Genomic DNA, 16,277 nt, shown 5'->3' on the forward strand with positions numbered 1-16,277 from the left:
TTCACTTGAAACTTTTCAGGATGACTGGAGACTACATCCCAGCATGCCACTACTACAGAGACATTAACTATGCCAATGTTTCGCAAAGAGGCGGCAATTGCAGTTGCAACTATTAAACATGTCTCTGAACAAGGGCATCTAAAGTGCTTAACTATCAAGTATATTTTCAACAGAATGCGTTAAGCTACATTAGCATGCAGCATTGTGTATTCTCTGAAATGTATCTCTCGGTTGGCCACCAGCTGCGGGCGGTACGCAGACTGACTGTGATGTATGACCAGTATTAGTGGGCCATTGTGTTTTGTGATAAACAGGAAAGCATAAGCTCCGATGCCAGTGGTCTCATTCCTTTCCTAAAATTTAAAAAAATGACACTTCTGCTCTGACATAAACAAAGCGTGTGTCTTTGAGTGTGTGTACAAAGTGCTGCCTTAGAAATGGCAAGCTGATGTATGGGTGGCAAATGGAACAGATGTTTCCCTTCTCGGCACATCCAATATCCTCCACCTTTCACTCATTGCTTTCTGTCCATGAACACAACCACCAGTCAAATATTAAAACCTGATGCAATCACAGAGAACCTCGGCAATCACACCCTCAGCTGAAGACAGAATGACACAGATGGAAAAAAAGAACAAAATAATGGCAAAAAGAGAAACATGAGGAAGGTTTGGACAAGTGCAAAGGAGAGACGCTGGGTATTTGAGGAGAAGGATGCTCCAGACGAGCTGACAGTCAGGAGGAAAAGAGGAAGGCCAAATAGGAGTTTTATAGATGGAAACATTTGTCTTTTTTTTAATATAAAACCTATGGTTACTGCACTCAAAGTGGTGATTGTTTTGCATCAATATAGTTGCAAATTCAGACTTTCTGTTTTAGGTGATTCTATTGTGCAAGTGATAAGTGCAAGAAGGGATGCCGTATCAAACAATTCAGCCCCACAGCATGCACTGCACATTGCATTTACATGTTTATAGTATTAACTGTCTTCTGAATGCTATAGAGTAGTTGCAAATGTACCCTGTTCGTGTCCACACGCCAAACCTTTGCTTCCCAAAATGTATTTCGTTTTCATCTTTTTGAAACTCCTGCTCATCCGTCATCAGTATCTTTGTTTAAATCAAATCGCTAACAGCCCCTGGACCATCCCATTTACTTCTACAAAATCAGTCCTTGTTCTTCCATCTCTAAATTCCATCCCCTCGCTTTTCTGTCTCCTGCGTCCCTGCAATCATTTCTCACATCATCATCGAACTCAATCAGAGGCACTTTTCTGTTGAATTACCCGATGGGTGTCTTTTTAAGCACCACAAAACCAATCTCACACTCACACCATAGAACAAAGCTCTTGATTCTCCGTTTCATCCATGTGGTGTCTATCTTTTCCTAATCGCTGTTTGGAGTGCATTCTGTCGATGAAATGTGTCTGATAGTCTCTTTTCTTCTAAGATCATATCTATCTGCAAGTAGTTCATCCAAAGAATCTAGATTTTCGATTTATAAAGACTTAGACAGTTCCTAATTTCCTTTGCAGAGGGACGACATTATCAAATCTTTTCATTATTTAAGTCATGTCATTTTCACATCATTTTATCTAAAAGTACACTTAGAGTTGAGTTTCCATGAATAACCTACAGCTTGTCAGCAAGGAATATGTGTGCAATTTCCCTGTGGCTACTTAAAAAAAAAATCAAAGCAAAAATCAAGCATAATAAAACCAATGACTTCTTTCAAATTAAATTCCAGCAGGAAATCAAAATAGTTCTTATGAGTGCCATTGTTCTTTGAGTGCTTATACAACCAAGACCCTTAGTCTCCTCACAGAAACCCACAGTTATTCAATTTGAAGCGAGACAACATCTAACTTTAAAAGAAAATGTGGTAAGTATTTTTTTTGTATACAGAAGTGGCAGGAACAAAAGGGGAAACAAGTGACTGGTCAGAACAACAACATCCTTTGTGTAACTGGGAGCATAGGCAGTTATGGAAATATGCTGTTTGTTAATGATTTATAAAACCAGCTATCCCAATAGGAGAAGTTGGGGTACTAATCAGATCCTTTAAACCATCCTCTTGCAATTACAGCATTGGCTAGACACTGTTTAGTGTGAATCTCTATCCATTTATTAATGTGTGATATATATATTCTTGCCTTTTATGTTATTTGTCGCTCCAAAGGATGTTCCGTTCTGATTAATGGCCGCCCTCACTCCCCAAAACAGCTCCTTTTTGTTCTTTAAGAATTTGAGATCTAACTACTTAGGGAAATTCAGTCGACGTACTATAATGCCTGCAGGATATTTTCAGCACCACACAAGACGGTTTATTAAATGAAGCACAGGGCTGTTGAGAATCCTTACATAAGGGTTTGTATTTGTGGAGCTTGTGTTTACTTGCCCCAAGTGATAAAAACTTCAGCATCCCATGATGGTGCAAGAGTGACATTGTCTTGCAAATACAACTCACTTGTGCTGCGTCCTGGTTCTCACAACTGACAGCAGAGAATTGAACGTCACTGCTCTTGCATGGACTTGAAGAAGAGAAGACACACACACACTCACACAGTCATAACTCAGGACAAGTTATATAGCATCATGACATAACTCTTAAAACTTTATATAAACACTTCAGCTTTCTCCACTTAGTTATCTCTCTTTTGCTCTCTTCGGCTCAAGATCTTGGCACAGAAGTGGGCGACAAGCAAGTGGAGAGGCGGGCATGTCGGAGCAGCATTAGTGCTGAGGTAACAAATCCTCCACTCACAGTGGGCCAAGGAGATGGCTGTTAGTGAGAGTGAGTGCTAGGGTCATGCCTGTGTGCTGGAGTTTCACAGCGGACTTTAAAAGTCGACCCATCGACCAGGATGCCCTGGGGACTTCGCAGTGACAGATGCTCAGTGGCCTAGTCAGAGTTCATTCGCACAGGTAGCTGTCCAGATTCCACACCTGTTCTGTTTTTCAAGGAGTGATACATCATTTAAATGAGGATGTTTTGTTCTGTTGTTTGCAAATCAAACAGTGTTTGGTGAGCAAAACCGTTCAATGACAAGAGCTTGTAGGAAGAAGTGTTGTTTTTATGTCTCAAAAGTTTAAAATACAATTTACTACAAAGTTTTAGTGTGTGATATATCGTCATAGAAAAGAGAACCATTCATAAAAGGAAAAGTGTGTATTGTTTTCACAGTCCTTCTCAAGGAGTATCAAAATGATGCTGTCTGTCCAAAACACGGGCCAGGTGAGAGACTTAAAATGTACCCATAAATCTGCTGTTCCTTCAAACAGTATTACTTTAGTTCAACCCACACTTATATACTGTAGGTAGAACCCATTGTTTTTAAGGCATCTAACCAGTCATGGCAGTCAATAAAGCATTCCTTGGTCTTGTGTTTTTTAACTTAAGTCTTCTTTCTCTCTTCTACCTTTTGATAGACATTGTAAATCACCAGTTTTTTTGGGGAAACCCAGCTTGTAAAGTAGTTGTTATGCGCCAGACATTGCAGTGGTGTAATGTTTACTAAAATAGAGGTAAAAAGTGCATGATAAGAGCTAACGTGAGGGTGGTAGAATAGAGAAGGCGGTTCATTGTCAAACAGATTGGATCACTATCTCTCCTGTTTTACTTGATCAATTTATAAAAGACCAACAAATACATTTAGAACAAGAAAAACATGCAGATGCGTAGAGAAGGAGAACAATAGACCAACATGCTAAGAAGGAGTCGAGGAAATGGTTAAGGATGATGCATCCATTTCCCAAAAGTGAGACAGCTATTCTCTATTGTAGACTCTGTTACGGCCTGTTCTATCTCACACTGGGAGTACAATTTTTCAAAAGATGTTATTCTTTTTTCATCCAGTCCTGAATAATGTTACTCAACTGCTGTTAACTCTAGAGTCAGAAACACATTACGCATAATCTATAATTTCACATCTTGGCTTGTTATTTTATTCATATCGAGTTGGATTTAGTTTAAAAGGCTTGTAAGGTCATTCAGACAGTGTAGTGGGCACTTTCCTTATTCATGAAATTAATGTGCCCCCACCAGATTTCTACGAGTGAGCAGCAGGTAATAATGATGTGTTTGTCTGAAGGCTCGGGGTCTCAGTGTTGAACTGAATTTTCCAAATTTTAAAAAGGTGATGTTAAATTGTGATGGAGTTCATGAGATCAGCAGCAAAGATGGCTGGCTTTGCGCATTACAGCACTGCTCTTTCTGCCACAGATAAGTGGTCAAGCCCTGTGAGTGGATTGACAATGGAGAAAAAATCCAAATATGTCTTAGAAACAATTCTTAGAAACTATTTCTGAGAATGTGGGGGAAAGTAGAGCGTGAAGGAAGGGTGCGCTGTAACTTTGCCTTTTCTATCACTTTGAGCTGTAGGCTTTTATCTGTCCAAAGAGACATCAGTCTGCTGGAAATGTGACATGAAATTACCCACAATCCCCTTCTGCCCTCCCATCAACTTGGCAGTTTCGCAGCCTCCCAAAGTTGCAGGATCATTTAGGTAGGGATTTTAAATGAAGTTGTGTGTGCTTGTGTTTGGGTCTACTTGCAAATATGTGTGTGTGAGAAGGAATGAGAAAAAAGACAAGTCGTGTCTCAAGTTAAAAGATTGACATTGAATGGAATGGAGCTTTCTCTCTGATAAAGACGGATAGGTGAAGCCCAACAGCACACATTTCTTCCTGTTACAGCTTCATTTGAAAAGTCGTTATAAAATAGTTTTAGTGCAAGTTATTTCGCAGTGAAGGTAAACTCACTAAAGCGTCTCATTAACAACTAAATAAACCAACATTCTTCCCCTAAAATGTCATCTTTTTTAACAGTAGATGACAACTTATGGTTTAATATTAGCCGGCTTTGCATGACTAATTTGCCTTTGAAAATTGCCTCAAGGCTTTGCAATCACATTCCGGCTCACAAACCAGACACTGACGCCTCTAAGGCTCTGCCAAAGGCCCTTACTAATGTATTTTGGTACTTGATCAAACTCGTATGTTCCTGAGGTAAGTTTTGAACACCTGGCTTAGTCCCCAGACTAAAGACAGGCCTCATCTACTTTCCATCTGCCTGGCTGTGCGGCCCAGATGTGCTGACCAGGAACAGTAATGAAGGCAAGGTAGAGAGAGCAGACAAGTAGGACGAATGCAGAGTGGTATAGAAGCGATGAAAATACATTTAATTTGGAGAACATATCAAACGTGTTCTGGGCCAAATGTCGTATGCTGTTGCAAAATAATGTTTTACATACACAAACTTGGAAACAAGTCCATATTGTTTGTGTCAAAACCATTTTTCTTTTTAAATCTAAGTTTTACCATTAATTGATATACAGTAGAGATGAGCAGACCAATCTTCTCTGATAGCCATTATTCATTATCTGTTGTCACGGGTGATTTATGAGTCTGGCGGTCGGGGGTACTGGCAACCATATGTCTGCTCCTCCTTGCACACACAGGACCCGTCTATTAATGATGTTCGGATTCATCATCCAAAGACACAATATTGACTATTAAAGATTACAATTGTGTGTCTACTGAGACATGTTTACATGGTTTAATGTTAAACTAAAGGAAAGGAAAAACCCCCAAAAGCATAATAGGGTGTCTTGAGTGGTATCAACAGCACCAGAGCTTTCCCTCTTTTAAACTCCCAGCTCTGCTTAACACACATAACTCAATGACTTTGATTCAGGAAATAAAAAGATCTTAAAAGCAATTTGGGATTCCAGTGGTGGGTGTTGTTGCCAAAACTCAAACAAAGATATTCCATTTGTCCATCAGTCAGGGTGGTATTAGGATGAACGAGAGAGAACCACATTAGGTGTAAGGCTGTCCATTAGCTGGTGGCTAATCTACACTTGCATTTCATTGTGTTGAGTGACTCATTATCTGGTTAGCGTCCTAATACCATGTGAACGGTAAGATGCACATCATCAGCTTTCAGCACATTTAATACCCCAGCTATATGTATTACATTTGCATAATACAAGCAAGCGGCACCTTGTAAACGCTTATCTTGATTTTCTGGTCAGTTGAGACCTTTCCTTAAATAATTAGAGGATTAATTAGATAGACACTTTAACAAGTCCGCCTGGTGAATACATATCTACAGTGGTGAAAAGATGTCTGTGTGTGTGTAGATAGAATCGGAGGATGAAACCCTCTTTATTAGTCACATACATGCACACAGCAGAGCACACACAGTGAAATTAGTCCTCTGCATTTAACCCATCCTAGTACTAGGAGCAGTGGGCAGCTATCGTGTGGAGCAATGGGGAGGGGGGATTGGAGGTGTCCGGTGCCTTGCTCAAGGGCACCACAGCAGGGCCTAGGAGGTGAACTGGGACCTCTCCAAGTAGCAGTCCACTTTCCATTTTTCAAGTCTGTTCGGGGACTTGAACCGGCGACCCTACGATTCCCAGTCCAAGCCCCTACTGACTGAGCCACTGCTGTGTGTGTGTGTGTGTGTGTGTGTGTGTGTGTGTGTGTGTGTGTGTGTGTGTGTGTGTGTGTGTGTGTGTGTGTGTGTGTGTGTGTGTGTGTGTGTGTGTGTGTGTGTGTGTGTGTGTGTGTGTGTGTGTGTGTGTGTGTGTGTGTGTGTGCTGGGTTGTTCCCTGGTCTGTTGTAAATGTTATCTGTTCTGGCAGGAAGTCCATGTCAAATGGTGTGAGGGTGAAGAGGGTGACGAAGCGGGTTACGCTCTGTCCCTTGTCATCCCGCTTCAGGTCCCTCTCCTTCCCCCTGTAGCCCGCTGGGTCCCTGTGATTATGGACAGCTCAGGCATACTGGCACACGAGATCAGGGCAGCCATGTTGGATCTTTTTTTCTTTTAATGTAACAGCAACCCCTTGTGGGATTATTAATGAAACAGGGACATTCAGAGACATGGTCTTTTGAGAGCTCTCTATTTTAAAATGAACTGTTTCTTCAAAGGATGTCCTCAGACGATAGGTTGGTTTGTAATAGCAAATAATAGAGCTGTGGCTGAACTTAAAGGACTGTTCTGTACTGCTGTATTCGAGGCTGAGTTCTTGATTAAACAACAACAGTTAGGTACCATGTCAGGAAAGTATAAGAAGGTTTTATCATTCTAGTTTAGATTCTATGCTTAATGCAAAAATCATCTTTAAGCAGGAGTGATTTAAGGAAAGTGTTTATACATAATTAAAGTGAAAACACTGTTACACATCATAGCCTCTTTCCTACAGTCACACTAAAAGATGGGCATGTCTTTTATTGGAAAATTTAGCGCTCATTGATCTCATGATTACCATGTTAACTGGGCTGTCAGCTTTGGCATCTGGCATCACTGATTCAGGCGGGGGGGAAGAAACTAGGCAGGCAAGCCCACTTATCATGCATGGCAGCACAATCTCTATTGTCTTTCTCTGTTGGCTAGCCGGCTTAATTACGTGCTAAACAGTCTTCAAACAAACTCCTTTCCCAAAGTAATGCATACCTGTCCAGTCTTATTAAGTTCAGGCAGATTACATTTTGTAAAGACACAGGTATTTTTCACATAGAAAGATCTGGCTCTTTCTTCTCCGCTGTTATTTATGGTAAAATGACATGATGGATCAGTGGGTCAGGAGACAAAAATAACCTGAAAGAACATTGGACATGATTTGAAGAACATCAACAACAGAGTGATTGTTTTGTCAAAGATATCCTCAACCAGATTTGGATGAAGTGAGAAACTGTTTTCATTCTGCATGCAAACACCAACAACGGTTCAGTGATTATAAGACTATTTCAGGCAACATAAAACTCAAGTTTATTATGTTGTAAATCTCTAGCAAATTCTGCTTCCTTTTTTTGTCACGCACAAAGAACTTGCATCGTAAATCATTTATTCCAAAACATTTTCATGGCTCCTGATTATAATTAATATACTAATCAAAAGCCTTTCAGTATAATTAGAAAACAAAAAATGCAAAGTAGGTATGATATCGAGCAAAGAAGCATAAACGGCTCAATGAGTTTGTGCCAGACTAACATAAGGCCTACCCACAACAATAACATGACTTTACATTTGATTATAAAGCCGTCAAAATGAAACTGTCATGGTGGGCGGCAAATATAAGATTGTACTTAATAAGAGACTATTTAGTTAATCTGTGACGATTGGTTCTAGGTGACACTCAGTGACAGATATGAACCAACCACAGAAGAGTCATACAGCCGTTCCTCAAAAGTTTCCTTCAACATATGTACCTTTAGGTGTTTGCTGAATTTCCAATGTGAGGGTTAAGATATAGAAGAAGAATGAAATACAGAGCCCCGACCCGAAGCAGAGCCTTAGGTAACAGAAGGGATGTATTGATTTTAGATATGAATCTCATAAGTCCAAGGTCATTGAACCTAGCGCCTACCTGTGAAGTGTTAAAGGTGATGAATGACGTCCTATCCATATAGATCTGCAACTTAATACATAGTACTTAGATTACTGAATGTACAAACATGAAGACATCTCAAAAACAAAACCCTTTTGCCCTCATGTTTCTCCCTGTGGCACACCAACTCTCTTGTAATTAACTATGGTTTAACGGCTTTGTATCCCGCTCCCTTGTTCATATCAGAATCTATCCCGCTGACACTGATCAATGGCAGTGCCAACCTGGGAAACAGAGAGAACAACAGAGGTATTGACAGCAAGAATGTTTTTTCACAGGAAGCCTTTCAGTGCACACTTTGAACCGCTGTGGTGTTGGCCTGTCAAAACTTGACTAACTTCATCCATTTCTCATTTTCCCGTACACACCAATTAACACTAATGTGCCTACATGGAAGTGCTTCACTACCATAAATGGAGGCAGTCATTACAACCACCAACATCCATCATCTATATTGCATGCAGTTGTGTTTCGGGATTAAAATTGTCTTTGCTGTCCAGCCACATTAAACACGTGTAACTTTAGACATGCATGTAATAGAAGCATACACAAGCTTTACTTAAGAACAGATTAGTTTTGTCCAAAGTACTTACACAAGTACCTCAGATTTTGTCTCCTAGCTACAATACTGGGTTCATAAATCTAAGATTCATATTTGGATGTTATTCACAATCTGACAAACCATAGAATCAATAACTTATGAATCAACAACACACATTTTTTGGGGGGGATATTAAAGAGACTGAAACACCTATTATTTGCCTATTCTAATTAGATCACTGTTATATAATTTCACAAAGTAAATAAAAGTAAGGATGTAGTAAGAAAGAATTGGAAAGAAAGAAAGGGTTAATCTATATCTGTAATAAAAGCACAAGAAAAAGTTCCACTAACTAACTTATTTGGAGACTAATAGGGATCATAGTTTAGGTGTTTCAGGAATAAACATTTTCATTGCAAGAGAAATATATAGCCTGCATAAATCAGCCCATTCATTGTTATGGTCCCCGAGGGACAAAGGCTCGGTATTATTGAATATCAGTGGGGCACTGCCACTGGCTGTTTGAGGAATGACTCAGACTGCAAGTAATGCATTCACAGAGGCAATGTTTATCCAGTCTTGTAGGTGCTGTGTGTGGAAAAACACATGCCATACGTGTGTTGCCATGGCACACACATACAACGGACTGCTGCTCAGCCTGTCAGTCAGTCTCAGATGTATTGAATATTCAACAATGGTACACTCAGCCTCTCAGATGGATATCTTTACAGTAGTTTCAATTGTCTGGCATTACTCAAGCCTATTCATATTCCACAGAGTGTCACATAGTCAGATGTTCTTGGACTACATAAATAAACTTTCCTCCTAGGGCTGCTGCTCCAAGCTACTGAAACACACATGGTAGAATGAGCCTGTAGATTTAGAGCTATTTGGTCAAACAGCATCTCTTCATTTTGGTTTACTTTTTACAGGGTGAGCTGGAGTTCTGGCCAGGAGCAAAGGGAGAGCAATGTCTTCATTATGGGATTATACTTAACCACACAATGCAAATGGTACAGCTGGACGTGGAATCTATTAAGTAAATTAAACAGAGGTGCCTGGACTGACGTGATGAAAATGGAGCATTTGTGACTCTTTCAATGTGGGACTTGTGTCTGTGCATGTGAAAAAGCTTTTCCTCTCAATGATGAATGATTGCATGCTGGTTAAGCTAGCAGAACAGTGTGAATGACAAATGGTTAAAGTTTTAAAGTGCAGACTTCATGACCAAAATCATCATCATGCATCTTAGCGGATCAAAGGCATATTGGGCGAAATACAATTCACGTTCCTATTCTGAAATCGACTGGCTGACTATGATTAGAAAAGATTATCTAATACAGAAAGTAAAGAAATGATGTCATTTTGTGAGTGTATTGTACGTTTAGTAACATGACACAGTGTCTGACCGTATTGGAAAAAGCTTTGAAAGGGGAATTGTTAGGAAAAAAACAGCCACAGAATAAATATTTGACTTCTTGAGGAAAGATATAATACTTTGTGCACCCTGTTCTATCTCTGCCCAGTGTCTGTGTGCTGCAACAAATAAACCATGTTATATCTCATTGTCCCTCAAACAAGGGGTTCTGCTAAACAAACAATCACATGTTCTTTTAGCCTCTAATAGATGGATATGACAGGGGGATAGGAAGGACTTGAATGCAGCAAAAAGCAGCTGAAGTAAGGGATTTGATCTTGTGGGGCACAATCTGTTCAGGACCACTGTTACATGATACATGCCTTACTCCCCAATCTGAAGTTCATAAAAGAGTTCAATTTAGGAGTTGATAATGTTGAGCGGTTTTGCGTAATTCGTAGTTCATATGTCTCATATGTCACTCATTCCATATTCAGTTCTTGTTCATATTTTTAGATCATTTTAAAAATGATTTGCTTAAGCTGGCACTCATGCATGGATCTTTTTTTTTTTACCTAATCCCACTGAAAAACTCTGTACTCCCTTATAATCCACCACATTTCTTGAATAAGGGCACAAAAACACTGTATTGAAAAAAGCTATTTTCTCTCAAATCGAGTCTAGGCAGACATTCAGGATTGACAACAAACAGTATTCCAATAATGTCTTATTATGTATGCATTCAAATGGTCTGGCCTGGATGTTGTTTTTGTTATTTAGGAGATGGGTCGGCATAACATCTGATGGATTAATAATAAATGAATAAATACAGATGAAATGCCATCAAGCTCACAGAGAGAGATGGGCGGAGCTGAATGCTTCAACGTGTTGGAGCGGGAGAGGCATTGCCGTTTATTTTAGTTTTGGAATGGTTTTGTTGCTTTGGCAAGAAGTGCCAAACATTAAGACCACTTTCCAAAATAAAATAGATCATTTTCACTTCCTAATTAAAAGGGTATTTTTTAATTTGATACACAATAACTATGTGGACTAATCCTTTACTGAGGACCTCAGATTTTGTTTATTCTCATACATTGCTGTCCAGCCCATCAGCTAACAACTATCTTCTCAAAATGCCAACTCTATGTATTGTTCACTACAAAAAGAAAAGGTATTTTCAAAACAATGCAGACATGTAAATACTGATCGTGTCCTGAAACTGACTCTGAGTGGATGGTATTTTAACTGTGTGTGCTAGATAGCAGACGGAAATTTATTAAGTTAAAAGCCAACATTACAGTGTGGTTCATTTACTTGAATTACATTGAAGTGAAAATAAGTAAATTTTTTGGTGTTTTTTTCCCCACATTGTCGGGATTCATTTCCAAGAGTCCAGTCCAGACGAGCTTTCAATACCTGTAGATTTGGCTTAAAAGTTCAACACTTTGGTACAAAGGTATTCCATTCTCATGTCTCTTGGTAAGAGATGGATGATCGCAGTGGTCCAAACTTCTGGATGAAGTCTGTCTGAGCCTGGACTAAAGCCTCCTCGTCTATGTACACTGCCGGCCTTCTGGCTGTAAGGAAGTACTGCACCTTCCTCACACTCCAGCCAAGGATGTACATGAGCAAGCCGCACACAGCTGCGGTCGACCTGCCGACTCCAGCATTACAGTGAACATAGACAGTGTGACCATTTTCCAAGAGACCATGGAGCAAATACACTGCCTGGGGAAGCATCCTTATCCGGCCTGCAAAAACAGACACAATACTTTTAAAGCAGAGGACTTGTACATCTGTTGAACTCATGGTTAATTTAGTTTGAAAAATGTATTTGCTTGAATTCACTGTGAAAGCACAAGTTGCATTCTTTTGCAACTCATCCAACACATGAGATACTGCACTGAAACATTCAGGTTAAAGGAAACCTTTGAAGGTAATGATCATGGTTGGATATAATTGAAAGATTATTTTTGAGGTTTATTTGTTGCATGCATCTCATCTAAAAAAAGTGTTAAAATAATGAATCTTTGCTGATTTTCCACCCTAAAATATTTGAATGGAACCATCACTAAAACAAAAGTGCAGTAAAGTATGCATACTGAGTAGGTTTAGAGCTCTTCAGCTGGAAGACTGCCAAAGAGCCTTTTAGAAGGACGAGGAGTCCTCACTCAGACCTAGCTAAATACTATTATTACACCTGTATTTATTCTTGTATGTGCACAGATTTCTCCTTACCCTCTGTGCTCATGTCAGGAGTGGGTATCCACACATACACCAGTCCACAGTCTTTATACAGATCCATCATAGTCTCTGGGGTCATGGCTTCTCCAGGGTTGTGCCTGCATCCATTAGAGTTGTTTACCACATCCCACTCTGTCTGGAAGTTCATCACTGCAGTAATCCCCAATTCCTGCTTCATCTTTATGGTCACATGTTCCTCCTGTCGAGGGCAGCTTCCCAGCCAAATACGTGGCAGCACCCTGGAGAAAATGAACATGCATAATCCATTTTATGTATGCAAGAAGTCGTTATTAAATGCTGTGCACACTGAACTGTTAGAGTAATGCAATGCCTGAAGAGTAGTGTTTAAATGGAGGCACAAAGGATGAAAAGGGATGATAAAGAAAAGGTGAATTATGACTTTATATGTCACTGTTTTTTCCTGTAGATGTATTATTAGGATCAAATGGTTTAAAGGGATGGAATAGAGCTTTATACTCTGAAAGCAAAAGAGTAGAAAAGCCTGTTGGCAATTGCATATGAGCAGAGAATTTCAAGTTACTCCTGATCCAATTAAAGTCATTTTTTCTGACTGTCTTACAGGCAGATCAAGGAAGCTGACCCTTTTAGGTCACTAACAAGCAAAAGGTTTCATTCTGATTCCGTTTGTTTCTTTTTTCCTCCCTCGCTCCCTCATTTCAGAGATTATTTTGTTGACATCTTGTTCTTATAATTCTCCTGGAGACCACTACGGTCTAAGGCAAACTCCATTTAGGGCTCATTAGTGAACAACCAGAGCAGATGAATCATCAAAAAAAAGTATGCTGTTAATCTGTACTGTCTTAAATTGGCGCTGCGAAGTCTCTGGTTTTGACTCGACTCACTTATTTATATAAAATACTTCCTCTAAATGGCTTTGTTGTAAATCAAACAGTTGTCTTGTTTGTTGTATTATACACCTGTTCTTACTCTTACAGAAAGTATCAATACTAATTGGACCACATACAAACTTTAAAAGGTGTGTAAAAATGTTTGGTTTTTTCTATTCTGTGTCCTGTGTGACTAGCAGTGTATCTATTACGTAATATTTATTAGTAGATTTGAGCTGATGTTTTATCGCTTTCCATCATTTAACCCAACAATGGAGGGTTATATTTCTTGGAAAGCTGTCAGTTTTACTGCACAGTTGTTCCAAGTTGATTTTATAAATTGCCATTCAACATTATTACGAAATTGGCTTTATAACCTTCAGGCCTCCTCTCCTCTGAATCCCAGAGTTGGAGCTGAGGCAATGTTAGACAGCAGGTTAAAATCTCTTTGAATCATATAATGAGTTATTGCAGAGGTGAGTGTGTATTTGGTTCTTGGGACCAAGCAGGTGCAAGGTCTGAGAGACTAATTTGAAAAAGCTATTAATAGCAAAGATACAAGGGCAGAGTGCTTCCTACTGAACACGGGTCCTTGACATAAGCCTTGTAAGGTCTTCGGACACAAATTAATACCTGATGGCACCGGCCAAGCCTGCTCATTGTTATGCAAGGTATGTGCTCACTGACTCAGGGGTCCTAGGCTAATTTCTGCTGGGTCTGGTACATCATGGCACTAAGTATGTGTGTATTATTATATGGTAAAATATATTTATATACAAGTGCTAATTTTAATGCAACTGTTAAGCCTCGGAGCTGTTAAAGAATTAAGTTAGCTAACAACTCATGATGTCATAGACTTGTGAATAGGAAAACAATTTAGAAGACAATATGATCTCTTTTAATAAATCTGGGTGTCCTTTTCTACTATACATTCAGACCACTTTACACAACCTTGGCCAGACACTCCCCACAACAGTGGAACACTTTGAAATGATAAAATACATAATACACTTTCTTCTCTTCTCGTCTCTTTTCTTTTCATTTTCCTCCTTTTTAATTTTGTTGTAATCACTTTTTCTTTTGTAAATACTTTTGGTATCCACTGTTAAGAATGATAATTTAAAAAATAAAATAATACAATAACAAAAGGATTTCGGCTGAAACTGTGACAGGTTCTACTTATAGACATTCCCAGTATTTGCTTTGGCTTTGTTTCTACTGTACTGTATCACCTGGAGAAATGAATCGCATTGTGACCAGCCACACTGAAATAAAAGTTGGTGGTGTGTTTCATCTCATCTGTGTGTCCCGTTTCCTCTATCCAGTGCCCAATTGGATGGCAGTAAACTCCATCCACTATGTTCCTCTCATCAAATGGACAACATCTGTCATGGCTCGGACTGCTACCTGGTGACAAGCAAGACAAACTTTCTCAAGGTAAGTGTTGGATTTCTGAGACAAGAAGTCTTTTTTATTTTCCCTAAATTTCCATCCAAATTAGATACAGGCAAATGTGACATAGTGGGGCAACATACACTGGTTCCACAAAAAAGAAAACAAGCATCAAGATAAATACAATTCAAAATGGGGTTTGTTATTATAATGACATTAGTGGTGCAGAGGGAAACAAAGTGCATTTACTTTACTGAAAACTTTCTCTCAATAGGGGGATTTAGTAGTTTTATTTGATGACACTATATCCTTCTGACAGGTACAGTAAATACTGTGTTTGCAAATTTGAATCAAACAGAATTCATGCGATCAGTTAATAAAATGGAAAGAGTTTTTAAATAAACGATCTCTGCTACAACATTTAAAATGTTGCTTACATGCGATCCTTTAAAATACAAATCCAGTTTAATTCGTTTTACTGTTTAGTGTTGATAATACTTAAGTACTGTTATAAATGAAGTATAGGTATATATGAGATATACGTTTTAATGCAGGACTTTTAATTGTAACGTACCATTTTTATACACCTGATCTAAAATCCATGAGCCACTGAGCATTTGTTAAATAGAAGTGTCGCTCTACCGCCATCATGTGGCAGTAAGAACACATTACAATAACAAAACATGGCGGAGTACTCTTCGTCTTTTGCCTGAGATGTTTACCTTCGATGGGACTGACATTAGATATGTTTTAATATGTATGGCTAATCAACATCTAATTTAATCTAATTTGGCACGCTGCAGAATTGGATGCACATCATCAGAGTATTGATGTATACCTTCCCAGATACTAGTGCCTCTCACTCTTTTGACGAACTTGAACCACAATGTGTCTCTGTACGGCTCTGCCAGCTGCACGTCGCCGGTCCACAGACAAGGTTCATGGGTTGACAGGAGCTTCTGAGAGGCTGTCATCGGAACTGCTGCGCTCAAGTCCCAGTTGCCCATTTCTTCACGCGAACCCAAAACAAAGAGCTTTACATCCGAAGAATCCGGAGTGAGAATGACTCCGAACCTAAACAACATGGTCGCAGCTTTAACTCAACGACACGTCCGCAAAACCGTAAAATGTGTCGAGTGTGGGTTATTACAGCTCTGGTATGAAGTGTGCCTGGGCACATTGACTGTATGGTGTAGTCTAATAATAACAACCGGAGTGTGTTTTGAAAAGTGTGATTTGCATCAAAGAGGAGGTAAAAAAATGAAGTCCCACTCTGTCAGAATAACTGTGGACTATACATCAGCCAAACTCGACAAATAGAACTCACAGTAAGAAAAAAAGACCACTGCAGAAGTATCAGTTTCTGTGATTTAACTTTTTATGTGCTTGAGAAACAAATGTATTTATTTATTTTATTCTATGAACTAATGGGAAGATTTATCTATGTTGGAATTCAACAGACACTGGAATGGAATGGCTGCCATACATGTAGAGATTGAG

General features: G+C 39.3%; 1 protein-coding gene across 1 annotated transcript; it reads right to left on the reverse strand.

The window, feature by feature from the left end:
* Positions 1-11,532: 11,532 nt before the first annotated feature.
* On the reverse strand, positions 11,533-16,021 carry epm2a (EPM2A glucan phosphatase, laforin). The gene is made up of 4 exons (XM_063901423.1): positions 15,616-16,021; positions 14,618-14,792; positions 12,532-12,776; positions 11,533-12,044 (listed from the first exon to the last, which is right to left on the reverse strand). Exons 1-4 carry the CDS (start codon positions 15,860-15,862, stop codon positions 11,761-11,763), a joined length of 951 nt encoding a protein of 316 aa, XP_063757493.1. The 5' UTR covers positions 15,863-16,021; the 3' UTR covers positions 11,533-11,760.
* Positions 16,022-16,277: the final 256 nt, after the last annotated feature.

This window comes from Eleginops maclovinus, chromosome 15 (genome assembly GCF_036324505.1).
Source record: "Eleginops maclovinus isolate JMC-PN-2008 ecotype Puerto Natales chromosome 15, JC_Emac_rtc_rv5, whole genome shotgun sequence".
Classification (NCBI taxonomy): Eukaryota; Metazoa; Chordata; class Actinopteri; order Perciformes; family Eleginopidae; genus Eleginops; species Eleginops maclovinus.

Coding starts and splice junctions, on each gene's coding strand:
- epm2a (XM_063901423.1), bottom strand. CDS start 15,862: ATGTTGTTTAGGTTCGGAGTCATTCTCACTCCGGATTCTTCGGATGTA. Junction 14,793..15,615: donor AGGCACTAGTATCTGGGAAG/GTATACATCAAT, acceptor GCTTGTCACCAG/GTAGCAGTCCGAGCCATGAC. Junction 12,777..14,617: donor AATGCGATTCATTTCTCCAG/GTGATACAGTAC, acceptor CATTTTCTCCAG/GGTGCTGCCACGTATTTGGC.